The 15,115-nt window shown below is 37.2% G+C and overlaps 1 protein-coding gene across 3 annotated transcripts in view; it reads left to right on the forward strand.

Moving 5' to 3' along the window:
- Positions 1-15,115, forward strand: part of LOC145978603 (endothelin-converting enzyme homolog) — a 117,374-nt gene that overhangs the window by 12,870 nt on the left and 89,389 nt on the right. For 2 of the 3 annotated variants that reach the window (XM_083111321.1, XM_083111320.1), the window contains exons 2-3: positions 10,927-11,015; positions 13,907-14,013. In XM_083111321.1, the coding sequence (XP_082967447.1) occupies positions 10,954-11,015; positions 13,907-14,013 (169 nt within the window). In that variant the 5' untranslated portion in view covers positions 10,927-10,953. Of the gene's footprint in view, positions 1-2,072; positions 2,113-10,926; positions 11,016-13,906; positions 14,014-15,115 lie in introns of those variants that run through there. The other variant, XM_083111322.1, reaches the window with a different exon arrangement.

Here is a 15,115-nt window from a genome sequence, read left to right on the forward strand (position 1 = left end):
CCTTTAACCATACAAGACAAGGGAATACCGAATGGAGAACTTTGACTATTGTTGTGAAAGTTAATACAAAGTAGCTACCATGCCATAAACAGTGCTGTTGCTACTATTAAAGCATCATAGCTTAGAAAATTTCTGAAGCAGTGGCTCTCAAACTGTGGTACGCATACCCCCAAGGGGACATGAATTACTTGAAGGGGGTAGGCGATCAGCTCGGAAGAGAAATGTCGAGAATACCCACACGACAACATTTTTGCTGCAGGTGTGTAGACCAGATTTCATTGTTTCAGACTTCATAACTTTAAAATTAAAACTCAACAGGAAAATAGGGCTGAATTTGTCCCTGACACTCTTATCCTTGCCTATGTCTTGAAATAAAATACTCGTTCGAAATCTATAATAGATTTGGAACCGAACCTCCGCTTCGAAGTTTCAAGCATAACCAGACATCAAGAAACTGAGTCAGGCTATGGGTCTATGTAGGCACATCCTTCTCATTACACCCTGTCCCAGGTATCTTTGGAGCAGTCGAACGAAAACAAGTCTCTGCGCAAGTAGTGACGCGAGACGGCTCCACGAATGAACAAGTGAGAGGAAACAAGATTGCGTTGAGTGGAGCAAAGCGTGTACTGCTTCGCTCTGACCACTCGATTTCCTCCCCTTCTCTGACGCTATGCGCGGCCTTTCTCCAGAGATAGTTGGAACAGGGTATAGAAACTCTTAGGATTTACAATAAAAACTCCAAAATTGTGCTTGACAGTTTGTTTACAAACTTATTTTTGTTATTTACTCTTTATTCAGTAACTGAAAAATATATGGAAATTGTAATTTTCATATATTTCCTAGCATACATGCGTTTCACATTCTTATTTTTGTAACTAATCATGAAGATTTTAAACGTAAGAACACCCAATGAAATAATAAACGTAGGATTCTAATGTGAATTTGTTTACCATCTTTCCTCATACAGCCCGAATGCGATATTGCTCTGTACTATTGTATATTGGTGCTCTATACTCTATACTCTACTATACTATACTCCTCCAACATATCAAAAACACCACACCAATCAGGTAGTCAAAAAAATCCCCAAAACCTACTATTCGGAGAATAGAATGGTGGGGGTACATTTGACGTTTAGTTAATACTAAAGGGTACAATGAGAAAAAAAGTTGAGAACCTCTGTTCTAAAGAATGAAAGTTTCGAAATTGTACATGAGATTAACCTGCGTACATATAATCTGCATGTAAGTAACATTGGTTTACTATAGTATACTGTAGTCTACGCAGACAATGTTTTTCAATAATGTGTGTCCATTAAAACAATGCGTCGATTCGCAGGAGGGACAATGGATCTATCGCTCCATCCTAATGCAGTGATATTGCTGAAAACGTGCTCCACACTTTCAGAGAAGGACAGAGAGAGAGAGAGAGAGACAGAGAAGAAAGGCAGGAAAAAAGAACAATAAGAGAATGAACCAAGAAAGAAAGTAATATGGGGAGAGAGTATGAAAAAATGTATGTAGGGGAAAAGACACAGGGAGAGAGTGAATGTGGATGGGGAAACGGAAACAGTATCAACATCTTCACTGGGCGCAAATTTGGATCCTGAACTACTTCTACTTAACCTACTTAACACTGTAGGTTCGATTTCTGAGCATAAAAAGATAAAAAAACATGGTTTTTTAAGTCATTACGAAGTCCCATTAACCATTCTAGCGCAAGACGGGCTGCACCATGCACATTTCTCCCGCTTCTTTATTTTGTTTTCATTGAATCGGCTTACTTTACTTCGCTTTTCCTCCACTTTTGCCTAATCGCGAAGATGAGGATGACATGAAATAGATGAAGGTACACTCACAAAGAACACCCTTGCCCAGGCTGAGATTCCGACCCGGAACCTTTTGCGTCGTAGAACGGTACGCTAACCACTCCGCCACGGAGGTCGGTTCTTTTGTTTTGTTAACATTGCGTGTTCTACGTCACCCAGAATTATCGCACGCTTGCTCTTCGATTTCTGTACGATGTCAACGTCCCAGACAAAACCAGGAAGCGAGGCATGTGAGTAAAGTAATTCGGCTTTCAGCCATGTGGTTATCCTAGAATGGTGCTTCGGTGAGCATTCGTTTCTGTTGAGTTTATTATAGGAATGAAATGTGCTTTTGTCGCTTAATTCCTTGCGCGCTTGTCATCTCTTTCATATTAAAAAGTGGGTGAAGTTAAGTTTGTGTTGTATCGTGTTTACATTAAATATAAGGCTGAAATCATTTTACTTCTGCAAAACAATGCAATTGATTAGTGTGCTGCTGATAATTACCATACGCTAATTGATAAAATAAGGTATATTATAATAGATAAGGCATCTTTAGAATATGAAACGCGTATATTAATGATTGCACTTGAACGTAAGGGATACAGTACAGCATATTATTTATTGTATTTTATTTTATTGTTGATTTTTTAAACTTGTAAGTTTGTGTGTAGCCTACTGTTAATAGCTTTAATAATGCTGGTAAAAAATGGGAAGGCCGCATTGCTTACAATGAGAAATAAGGTTGTTCTTCGGGAGTTGTTTCTACGTCCAAAGTGTCTATTTTGATACGTCACCATACTTGTCACATGAACGTTTTGCACAAACTCTAGAATTAGCGGCATTTGGAGCGAGGTGGTTTTGCAACCATTTCTTCATTCACTTACTCGTATTTCTCAGCTTTAAACTGATTAACTGGTGTACTTTCTTGACATTATGTTTCCGATCTCGTGAAACCAGAAATATTTGACCGTAATAAGCTCACTGGAGTAATCACCAAATTACATAAATAAATACATATAAACGTTACAAAAGTAGAAGGTATCCGCTAATGAGTAAGAGTTACGTAGCACTAGTAGTCAAATTTTGACATCCTTCGGGTAGTGAACCTACCATTAATTGTGTCTCTGTGTGTGTGTGTGTATTGTATATGTACAGGGTGTTGCTGTACAACACCTACAATCTTTCACAGTGTGTAGATTACATCAAGGCGAGCAACTTTTATTCATAATCTTGTCTCGAAGTCTCCTAATTGTCTCGCTTCAATGCAAATACATGGAATAGCATATGCAACATTTGTATACGTATACATGCTTGATGATAAGGGTTGAGGTCACTGCGGTATACACAGACATAATTAGTGAGTAGTGTTGTTCACGGGACGGGACGTGTCCCGTCTCGTTTTCGAGACGAGACACGAGACGGGACAAGCATTTTGAAATTCGAGACGGGACGAGACGGAATGCCTTTCTCGTCTCGTTTTCGAGACGAGACACGAGACGGGACGGGACGGCTTTTGAAAAGTCTCGTCTCGTCTCGAATGTCTCGAAAAAATAAAAGCAAAATTTTTAATGAGTTGCAAATACTTGTTTGCTTGGAATAAAATATTTCAATTAGAAACGTTGATAAGCGTGTATTAAGTCAAAAGAAGGCTATTCTAGAGAGAGTAATGAATGAAAACCTAAACTTATTTTCTATACTCTTTCAAAACACAGCATTACTCCCCATTTTTGTTTTTCAATTTATTCCAGGTTAATAACTTTATGTTACGATAGTACTCCAGATACTAATACAATTCTGAATAACATCAAGTAAAAGGGCAGGTAGAGAAGGAGGAAGGAGGGGCCAAAAATCGTGGAATGTCTGCGTCCGAGGTTTATCTTGTAAAAATAGTCTCAGCTCTATAGGTTGGAAAGATAAACGGACCGACGGATATGGTTTATTTTTATTTTTTATTTTTTACATCAAAGGGTGTACAGAAGTGATTGTTATTAGGAAGTAGGAAAAACATTGTGGGAAACATGGCAGTACAAATTGATAAGGAGTTGTTGGGAAAGTTATTAAGGAGTCCAAGATATTAGGAAGACTAAGAGAAGGAGATAATTAGGGACAAATAATCTTGCATTATTCCACTCCGAACAGCTGAGAGCTAAAAGAGGAGCAGAAAATACGGGAAATATGGAAAGAAGTAATATGGTGATTTTAGTGTTTACAGGGAACCACGACAAGATTTTACCACATGATTATTTGCACGGGTTGCGAAATTATTAGAATGTTATGGAAATTTCGGATATGTCTCTGTTGAGAAAATTCTTGTTGTTTCCTTTCAGGCATTCTACAGGTGGTTGGATTGGATTTTTTTACGTCAGTTTGAAGATTATTTCCAATCCTTTTTTTTTATTATTTCTTTCTTTCTTATTTAAGGAGAATACTATTCCTTGGATTGGAATAACGAAATACTGAGGCTGATATAGAATAATTTCAAATGAAGGAAGGGCACTAAGTTCTGTATAATCTTCGTAGGAGGAAACTTTGTTCTATAAGGGTACTCTTCGATGGTACAGAGGTAGCGTCGTCGCCTTGTAATCAAGGGGTGCCGGGTTCGATACCTGGTGAAGGCACATTGTGATTTGAATCCCACTTTAAACTGTCGGTCCAGTCCCGATTAGCCTTTCTGTAAATCAGATGAAGGAATGTTTTTTGCTGTTCTTTTTATTATGTAAATTTAGCCTTCAAGTTTATGAGAAAAAAATGTAGTGTCTACTGTCTACATTTTCACTTGTTACTAAACACATTTCACAAAGTAGTTTTATCGAACTTCAAAGGGAAGCTGACAGCAATGTCAGTGTGGCGAGAGCTTGTTTACGACCAGGGTGTATTCCGAGACTATTTTTCGCCCTTCCCCAATGACAGAGGTTTCGCTTTGAACAATAGACACCGTTGCTTCAGGGGGCAAACACCAAACATAGGGCGAGGTTGACCTGCAGTAGCGGGTACGTGTCATAAATCCAGGCCTAAAGTAGGAATGAAAGTTGATGCAAGGGAGGGGCAATAAAAATTCTGTAATTTGGTTTGGTTGCTGACAGGAAGTTTTGCAGGAAAAGCTGAAAAGGAAAACGGCAGACTTTGAATGAAAGAGGGACAGTGAACACAAGTTCTTTGTATTATTCGCCGACACACAAGCTTCCATTTCGAAGGTGAGGCTATCAGCAGCGAAGTTATTAGAGGGTTGGACGACGCCAGAGGGGGGCAGGGGGCCGCCCCATGTCAGACACTTCGCCCCCCACCCGGGCCCCCCCAACTGAAGTTAATTAAATATCGAATAATAAGAGAGTTCATTTATAAGAGTATGACGATTTTCACCTTTTCAAAGTGGTGTATTCTGCATGATATCACTTTCCTGCTTATAATACCAACTTGATTAACAAATATTAATTTGTTTCGTCCAAGATTCGAGTGCCGACCTGGGCATAGGTGATTTCTCATTCATTTATGTCCTGTAATAGCCGAGATTAACCTAAGTTTTAACCAGTCTTAAGAACTGGGAAAAAGTGTTGAATGTGGATGGTTTTAAAACATCACGAATATTTTGAGGACCACAAGACATCATATGTAGTACGGGCAAATTATTCTAATCGTGGTCGTTAGTGACAACGCTAATTATTAAAAGACATTCAAAGTTGATTCAAGATTTGGTTGGTTGGTTGATTTGGCGTTTGAAGTCCACTTGTCCACTTTATGCACAGTAAGGCTAATCGGGACTGGACCTACAGTTTAAAGTGCCTCCACTGGGTATCGAACCCAGGACCAAGAGTGATCCACTCCATGTCAGTTGTTGTGGATTCATCGCGGTTTCTTACTATTCAGGGAATTGAATTTCGAGATGATGAGTCTGAGGAAACCTTAACAAAGGGAATTTCTTCGATACTCTTGAAGCTAATGAGGAGATATTATTTGGAAATGTATTGAACATGAACATTAAATGCAAATTACACTTAAAATTCGATTCAAAACATATCGCGGGCAGGTAAAAGAACGCTTATTAGGATTTGTCCTCTTCAATTATTAGGATGCAGATTCGCTCTTTCTCGTACATATCAAAATCGAAGAACTTCTTCCCACGAACTCCATAGGTGCCTGTAATTGGGTAGCACAGACATAGGTTAGAGTGGTAGAGTAAGAGCAAGTAATGCCAGGGTCCGAATATTTCTTGAATTATGAGATAACTGTAACCTTTGATTTTTTATCCTCTGATAACATTTCCCTGAAATGTGAAACACAAATTTTGCCCAAAACTCTTCAGCGTTACGAAGATGGTTGTCCTTAAAATCTTTGAAAAGGCTTGCTCGAAACAGGATGCTGGATGCAAACTGCCTCATTTGGCTGTTCTTACCATTGAGAAGAAATGTCAAGTCCTGGACGTACCAAAGGTGGGCAATGTGTTCTCCAAAGCACACAGAGCAGAATTCTCCTACAGGAGAATTGCACTTCACTAAGTGCCTCACATTGTTTCTAATAATTAAGAAGATTCATTTCTTCAAACGTCACGTTTATTTTGCAAGAAAATTAAACTCTTCATCATTTATATTATTATCTTATAACTTAAATATTTATATCAGTAGTTTCATCTCAAGAAAGACGATGAATTATAAAATTATGAATGTCTTTCAATACTGAAATAGGCCACTAGAGACCACGCAACTTACCAATAAAAAAGAATTAATGTCTTTATTAAAACGAATCATGTGGAGATAAACTCGTAATCAAGAAGTACATTTAGGCAGTAAACGTCCACTCTAAATAAAATACAAACACAAAACACCATACATGAATATAATAATAATAATAATAATAATAATAATAATAATAATTATTATTATTATTATTATTATTATTATAAGTGTTTTCGGGCGTTTTAATGTGACTGCCCCCTTACAATATTTTGTTGCCAGCCTTCCCCCCCCCCCAAACAGTCATATTTCCCTGGCGCCGTCACTGGTTGGAAGTAAATTTATTAGGACGAGGAAAGTAACATTAGCTGTTGACAGTGTTGCACCAAAGGACGTGATATGTGCTACTGTTTGTATAAATGATAGGAAATTTAAGCAAAAATTTATAATTGTTGAGACTTGAGAGTTGTTTCCTTCATTTGATCGTAGGAAGAGGTTTTCTGAGACAGAGTGGGATTATTTTACACATACATGGGAAAGGGTGGTTGTTTAAAGATAGAGACGTATTTTGCACATTTTTTAAAAGTTCAGATAAAACGAGAATTTAGCCTTACTGTTATGAAAAGAAATAACGCAGTACAAGAAAATAATAACTTCACATTTCTCGCACCTGGTGGGATGCAACACAAGAGTATTGCATGAAGTCTATGAACGAGGATAAAGAGGGATATGTGAAATTTGACTTACCTGCGGGTGAATTAGTGGATTCTAATATTCTTAAGGTTGATATTGTTTTTTTCTAGTTTTTCTTAAGTCCACTTGATTCACAAATAGGCTAAATCGCGAACCGACCTACAGTTTAAAGTGCGACCCGATCCATTTTGTGCCTCCATTGGGTATCGCACGGGAGGGACCCTTGATTACAAGACCTCGACGTTATTACTACGACATCGGGGAGGCACCCAATTTACACAAATATGTTGATTCCAATAACACGTTATATGCATAATCTGATAATGATGCACTTTTGGTGCATCTAAACATATTTTTTTCAACTATAGCATGTCTAAAAGAATCATTGAAGTTGGGATTTTTATAACTTCAGGAGGCACGACTCTGTAAACGTGCGATATAAAATAAATGCAGGTTTGCCTTCCATACGTGGTGGTTTTGTCACGGTTCTTCGCTTCGTAAAACATACACTTTTGCAGGAACGGCTTCTTGCATCCTCCTGGGGCCTTGCTCTAGCTAAACAAAAAATATATTTGTTTAGCATAATCGAGGGTTACATATTCCTGCCGAACTTACTAGAAAACAAAGATTCTATTGGGATCATACTACTTTGAATGAAGATTTATGTACGCTACTACTTATAATAATGAGCATAAAATATTAATCAGGAACTTTATTTTTCGTCAACTGGATGGAACATATTTTTTTGTTATTCAGCAAATATTCAATTCATCACCTTTTTTGACATTAATTTTCTTGCCAGGACAGCTGTTTTTATGCAGATTTTGACGATCTTAACTACACGTAAGCTAGATATTAGCTAATATTCGTGCTGTTATATTACTATTCTTTTACCATCTTTGTAACATTTCATGCAATAACAATAATAGAATTGATTAATTTACATATTCAAGTGAATAGACCTATGAATTGTATTAATGTATTAATTTAAACATTTGCTTAATTGTTGTTGTTAATGTTATTATTATAATTTTTTCTGAAACACTTGGCTCGGACACCCTCCCCCGACATATATTTCTAGATGCGTGCCTGCCGAAGGATAAATTAGATCAAGCGGTGGTGGTACCGGACTTAGAGGCTAAAGGGAAAACAAAGAAGTATGTGCGTCATAAGCTGAGCATAAGAAACAGCACAATATAACAAAGAAACACTTTTTGAAACTTATGTCATAGAAGATGTTTATCAATATTAAGAACAATAAATGCTTTCTATTTGTAATATACTAAATATTGAAATTTTAAATAGTCTTTTGTGTTCGTACTACATATTTAAAAACTTTTTGTTGCTCCCCAGCGCCAAGCTTAGAATTTAAAGAAAAATGTACATTTTCATAGTGCACGGAAGTTCGACATTCAGAAAGAAAGATGGTCTATTGGAAAACATTTCAAGACTTCCAAAAGGTATAGCAGTAATGAAAAAGAGCACTCACTTATACCGTGTTTGTTACAACCTGTCCCGCTTCCCGCGCTAGCTGATTGCTGGCTTTTCTAGCATAAACCAAGCGGTGTCCATGCTGAAGACCGCCTTAAATCCGTGCTGGGGAAAGCCAAAGCCAGGCAGCAAATTAAAATACGCAACGTGACAACAGCGTCTACGTAAGCTCCTCTCTTCTGGTTTCCATTCGCTCCTCGCTGCTCAGCAGACGACTTTTTTCTCGTTTCTCATTGGCACCAAAACTGTCGAGCGATCGCTAGCGCGGGAAACGGGAAAAGTTCTAACAAACTCGGTATAAATGTACGATGGATAGACAGTTGTATGAAGCGAGAAAAAACACAACGTAGATTTCATAAGATACCTAACAATCAGTAACCAACAAACTGCATTTTTAATATTAATGTCCTCATGATTAACGAACCTTATTTATTCTCACCACGCAATGGGTAAAATATTTGGAGCCTTATCCCATTTTCCGGAAAAATATTTCGTGTTTCTGCTACTTTTGACTTTTGTTGGTATGATATCCCGGATCACTTTTACGAGACGAGACGAGACAAAACGAGACGGGACGAGACGAGACGAGACAGAACCCTTCGAGACGGGACACGAGACGGGACAAACGAATATTTTCGAGACGAGACACGAGACGAGACAGCATTTTCACGAGACGGGACGGGACAGACCAAAGTCTCGTCTCGTCTCGTCTCGTGGGCAACACTATTAGTGAGGTTCAACATACAGCAGCCCAAGGATGATACAAATTCCATTGTTAAAATTTAATTATATTTACTTACTATGAATAATAACCTAAAAATTATAACCAGTAAGATTTTCGATAAACACCTTGGATGCAAATGTTGACTTGATGTACATCAGGGACACTTCAGGATTGTCAATAGAATCATTTCATCCCAGAAGTGTCCGTGACTGTACATTCATTATAATTATATTAACTCTCACACCAAGGACGTATTTAGGGGTCCAGGGGAATGGGATCCAGACCCCCTCGAAAGATTTATCAAGTACTAAAATTAAATAATGAAAATATATATTATTTTAGCCTTTGTTTATTTAATTTCCTCTGAACTTATTGGAAGACAAGGATTATATTGGGATGATACGGCTTTGAAGGACAGGAAGGACATATTTAGAAGGGACCAGGGGTGCGGATCCCCCTCCCAAAAGACTTACGAAGTACTAAAATTAAATAATGAAAATATTAACATTTGTTGCATAAACAATGATTATTAATATCCTTTGAACTTTCTAGAAGGCAAGGATTATATTGGGATCATACGGCTTTGAAGGACATTACAAAGAAGATTTATGTGCACTACTACTAATTAAAATAATATACCTACATAAAATATTAATCAGAAACTTACTTTTCTCCAACTACATGGAACATCATTTTTGTTACTCGATAAATATTCAATTACTCTTCTATTTGACATTATATGTAAGTTATTCCGATCTTAACTACAGGTAAGCTACGTAATTAATATGCGCTGTTATATCTCTATTCTTATACAGTATTTTTACCTATTCGTGTAATAATAATATAATATTAATTTATGTATTGTATTTAGTATTAATTTTATTTAATAAAATTATTTTAATTTAAACATTATTATTATTATTATTATTCCTGAGACACTTGGTTCGGACCCCCCCCCCACGAAACATATTTCTAGATACGTGCCTGTCTCACAATATTACGTATATTTACATTAGGATTGGGCTTTTAGTTTTAACGCTTACTTTGTGTGTGATATTTAAAACTAAAAACCGTTTCAACCAGTTATGACCAATTTTTAGATTTGTTTATTTGATTATACAATTTGTTTACTTGATTATACAATTTTTCATTTGGTTATGCAATTAGTGCAAAATGCTTACTAAAAGAATGGAAGGGTTTGGACCCAGCGTTTATACTAGCATGATTATGTTTTCGTAGCGTGCTCTCTATGTTACTATGTTCTCCGTCTGGAAAATGTAGATATACCAGTCGCAACAGTCAATCAATGCCACACGGCTGCACACTGTACAAGATAGAAAAGTTTTTTCGAGGGCTCGTAGCGTCGAAACGAGATTACCAGGAAAAGTTGTTCACGTCTCGAAATACTGTGAAAGTAGTTTGTGTTGTATGGCGATACCTACCTGTACATTACACATGCGGCCGTGCTTAGAATTATGAAAATATGAATAGTCGGATTAGTTGCTTGGCATTGTCTGAAAGGCGTGCTTGTCTTCTTGCAGGGGGAGGAGAGGCAAGACAACGGGAGCATGCGGGTGGCGGTCACTTCGAGCAGCGAACATATGGTCGAGGTTTCTACGAGGAGTGCGCAGTGAGTACTCACATTCGTAATACATACGCTGTAGCAGTGATGGAGTAGTATGCCACGCCCCTAGCAGGAACGAGTAAAGACAAATTTTTCGCCCGAGCAAGATGGATTTTTGTTCGCCCTGCAAATCCCCTCTTTCTATTCTTGTATCTCTATTGTCCACCTTCCTCCAACACTAACATGAACCAGTTACATATTTACGGTTTTAATGACAAAACAATTGCCTTATTTTTACATAGTTTTTAATATTCCTGTTATAGAACACGTTTATTGTTAATACCTACATAATGACATCAAAATAAGGGTATAATCTCTTAGCTTTTGGCGCCCCGAGCAGTGGGTGGGCGAGTATGGTGGGTTTAAGTGATGGACTGACTGATAAAAGAGATATAGAACAAACTCGATGATAAAGCATGCTCTACCCACGGTTCCAACGTCGGATATCTGGCGATGACCACTCCATCGCGGAGGCTGTATATGAAGATATTTTGAAAAGCATTAGAAGATATTTCCAGCTTATTCTGGTATAAACTACATTATGATTCTGTTGTTGGCCACATTTAGAGCTCTTGAAGAAAATTTGTTTTAATTGCAAACGAGTAAGTACTGTGTAAATTTTGACATCTGAAGATTAAATAAAAATACTTTTAGTTACGTTTACAGCCTCCCCTAATTGTTTCTTTCCAGGAAAAAATTGCAACCATAGAAGGAAGGTGGCGGAATCCCACCAAAATCCTTTTCAAATAACCCCATGATTAAAGCATTTCGTATGAAAATTAATTTCTACGGCAACGAATAATGATAGACTACGTTTTCTCAGATCAGGGATACGTTTTCGAATGCCTGATAAGATGAACCATCAATATCTGAGGCTGCACAACGTAAACTTTTCCAGCAAGGTTTATCTCCAAATCTAGGTCGTTGGAGATGGTACAGATGCGAGCGTAAACACTGAGATCTGACGTCATTCATGCTTCATTAGGCACGAAAACGACCTTCTAATCAATACAGTAAGGAAGTGAGATGTAACCAAATGACAACGAAGACGTGGACTAGACGCTAATGAAGGCCTATTAAGCAGTGCATGACGGTACACATTGACACTAGAATTGACACTGAAATAATCATTCAGTCTATTGTCATCAAGTAATGTATGCCGGTGTTAGGTTGTTTCAGTTGCTGTTTAATAGAAAAACAAATATCTCATCAGTTTCTGCTACTTACAACCGACAGAATAAGTCATAATTTAATAAACACACTACATAAATGGCATAAACAATTCCTCTCGGATATGAAATTATGTTCCTCGTATGTATGACACCAGAAATACAAAAAATATAAGTTCCATCATTATCACCAGAAAATCGTAAAAGCACACAAGCAAACAAAACGATATGTAGCACACTCTACCAATGTGTGGCGTACCCATATGGGGGAAGTTTTGATCCAGTTATCCGTTGAAAAGGGAACTACTTTTTCTCTTTTAACTCATAAAGCCTCTGATAAATTCCTGACCACGCCGTGCTGCTACTCACGCCTCGAATATGTTTTCTTCTAATAAAACTTTCCTTGAAAACATACCGCATAAAAATATAAACTAGTCTGCGTCTGTAGTAGTTATGAAAACAATATATCTTATTACACATAATCAATTGCCACTACAAATTTGTCATCTTTCTTCGAATTCAGAACAAAGTATGCGTTTGTTTAAGATACTGTGCTTGCATTACTTCTCACTGATAACGGGAGAAATTATAGGATCTGGTTTTATGTAATAATAAGCACACAAATATTTCTCATTTATCTCTGTCGAGTAACGTATCTATCCAGAAAAATTATTTACAGTATTTTCAAAGAGTTTTTCACGATGTCACTTTTCTTTTTTTCCTTCTATAAATTTAGATTTAGAAACTTACTTTACTCACCGTAGCGTGGGAATTGTTATTCCGATAGTACGGGCCTAGTCTAATATATTTATCTATTACACGTGTTATTAATTAAATTTCATTAAACGACGATTAATACTAGAAAACTGAAATTTTGGGTCTTACGGTAGTTAGGATCGCAAATTTTCAATCCTGCCCGGAAATCGAACTTCGCATGCAGTGAGACGCCTTTTCGAGGGCCTCACCTTTCATGCGGGAAAGTAATTTCAGGGACAATATACATACAACATGAGGCCGGCCTCACGGTGCTTCCTATAATCTCCTGTACCCTGCCCCTGGAATCTCTGGAGCGAGCGAAAGCAAGTCACTGCGCAAACTCGAAAGGGCTCGACAAATGAATACGTGTGAGGGAACGGGATTGCGTGGAGGGGAAAAGCCACTGCAGTTACCAGTGCCGTATACTGTTTCGCTCTACTCACTCGCTTTCTCCCCTTCTCTACCGTTATGCATTACTCCACAGATTCCCGGAATAGAGTATAGGTCGAATATAAATTCTGCAACGTTCATTTCGAGACAGGGATGGAAACTCATTGCGAAATATCACAAACGCTGTTAAGGTCTTAAGATTTTACTCAAGGGATATTACCGTGTTGCGGAATATTCTTGTTACTACAATGTGACTGATATTTTGTAGCATTTCCCCCGTAACCAGGAACATAGAGAGATTGGAGATTTTACTGATGTGCATTACTCATTCGGGTCTTGTGAGTTATCTTCAACTGCAGTAACATAAGGCCTCAGAACACGTTTGGGCAGGTGGTTGTTTTTTTTTCGGGGGGGGGGGGGGTTAAATAAAATGCAATGCTTCTTAAAGCCACCGGGTAAAGCAGGTTCTGACTCGTACCTATGGCACATATACCGGGACAATAAACGCAGCTCCAACGTATTTGAAATAATTACATGATACATGTTTTAATTTGTTAAATATATTGTTGTTTTACATTGTAGATTGAAGAAGAGAACACCTTTGGAGAAGAAAATATTTATCGTCAGCATTGTATTATTCATCATCTGCGTAATATTCTTCATCATCATCATAGTACTAAGTAGCTTGTGTAAGTAAATGTTTTGTATATTAATTACTTACTGTAATTGCACATTGTGGGAAAAGTTGATACCCATGTACCTTTAATACCTGTAGACAATGCAGAAGAATAGGCATCACAAACGGTTGAGTGTCATAAACAGTCTGAGGGTTTATACACATGCATATTTTTAATGATAAGACAAATCTAAAAAAATAATTGCTTCCTTATACATTTTGACAAATTGTAAGAAAATCTAACCATATTGATGTTGCCATAAATACATAATGTTCTATTTTGCGCACATAAATTGCACATATATTATTAGAATTTTCAGGGTTAATACTTCCATTAACAAAATGTAAGTTTTTTCTTTTTCATGGAAAATAGTTTTTGTAACAATTCAAATACCAATCTCCTCAATTTTCTCAATTAAGCAGTTCGATACATGGTGGACGCACATAGTGGTTCGGATCGCACTTTACACTGTAGGTTCCGTCCAAATCAGCCTATCTGTGCATAAATGTGGACTTAAACAAAACTCAAAACTCAGTTAAGCAGCAGCAATAAACCACTGTGGGTAACTTATTGCGTTTTAACTGCATAGCAATTTTTACTTTTACTTCATTTCTAAGTCCATTTTATGTTGAGATATGTTAACTGGGACTGGAACTACAGGTTAAAGTAAAATGCAAACCATTCTGGGTATCAAACCTGGAACCCTTTCATTACAAGACAACCGTTTTACCATCACGCCATCGGAGATAACAACTTTTCTTTCTATTCTGTAGGATAGCAGTATAATCTTTCGTAATTACTTTTCATGTTCATTTTTATTTTACATAATGTAGGGCACAGGTCCGTACCCAGGATTTTTTGAACGGTGGGCCAGATATATATACTTGTACACCATTATATACTTGTACCTTTATAATCTACACACATACACACATTTTATATATAATCATGTACAAAACTCGCAAGAAAAATTCATTTTCAATGCAATATTTACACAAGAAATCGTATTTGCAATAAACAATGAGTACATTGTGAACATTTCTTTTAATTTTCATTGTTATTACATCAATTATAACACCATTAAGCCTTGTTTCCATGATATGAAAAAACTAAA

Source organism: Lepisma saccharinum, chromosome 25 (assembly GCF_977018435.1).
Source record: "Lepisma saccharinum chromosome 25, izLepSacc3.1, whole genome shotgun sequence".
NCBI lineage: Eukaryota > Metazoa > Arthropoda > Insecta > Zygentoma > Lepismatidae > Lepisma > Lepisma saccharinum.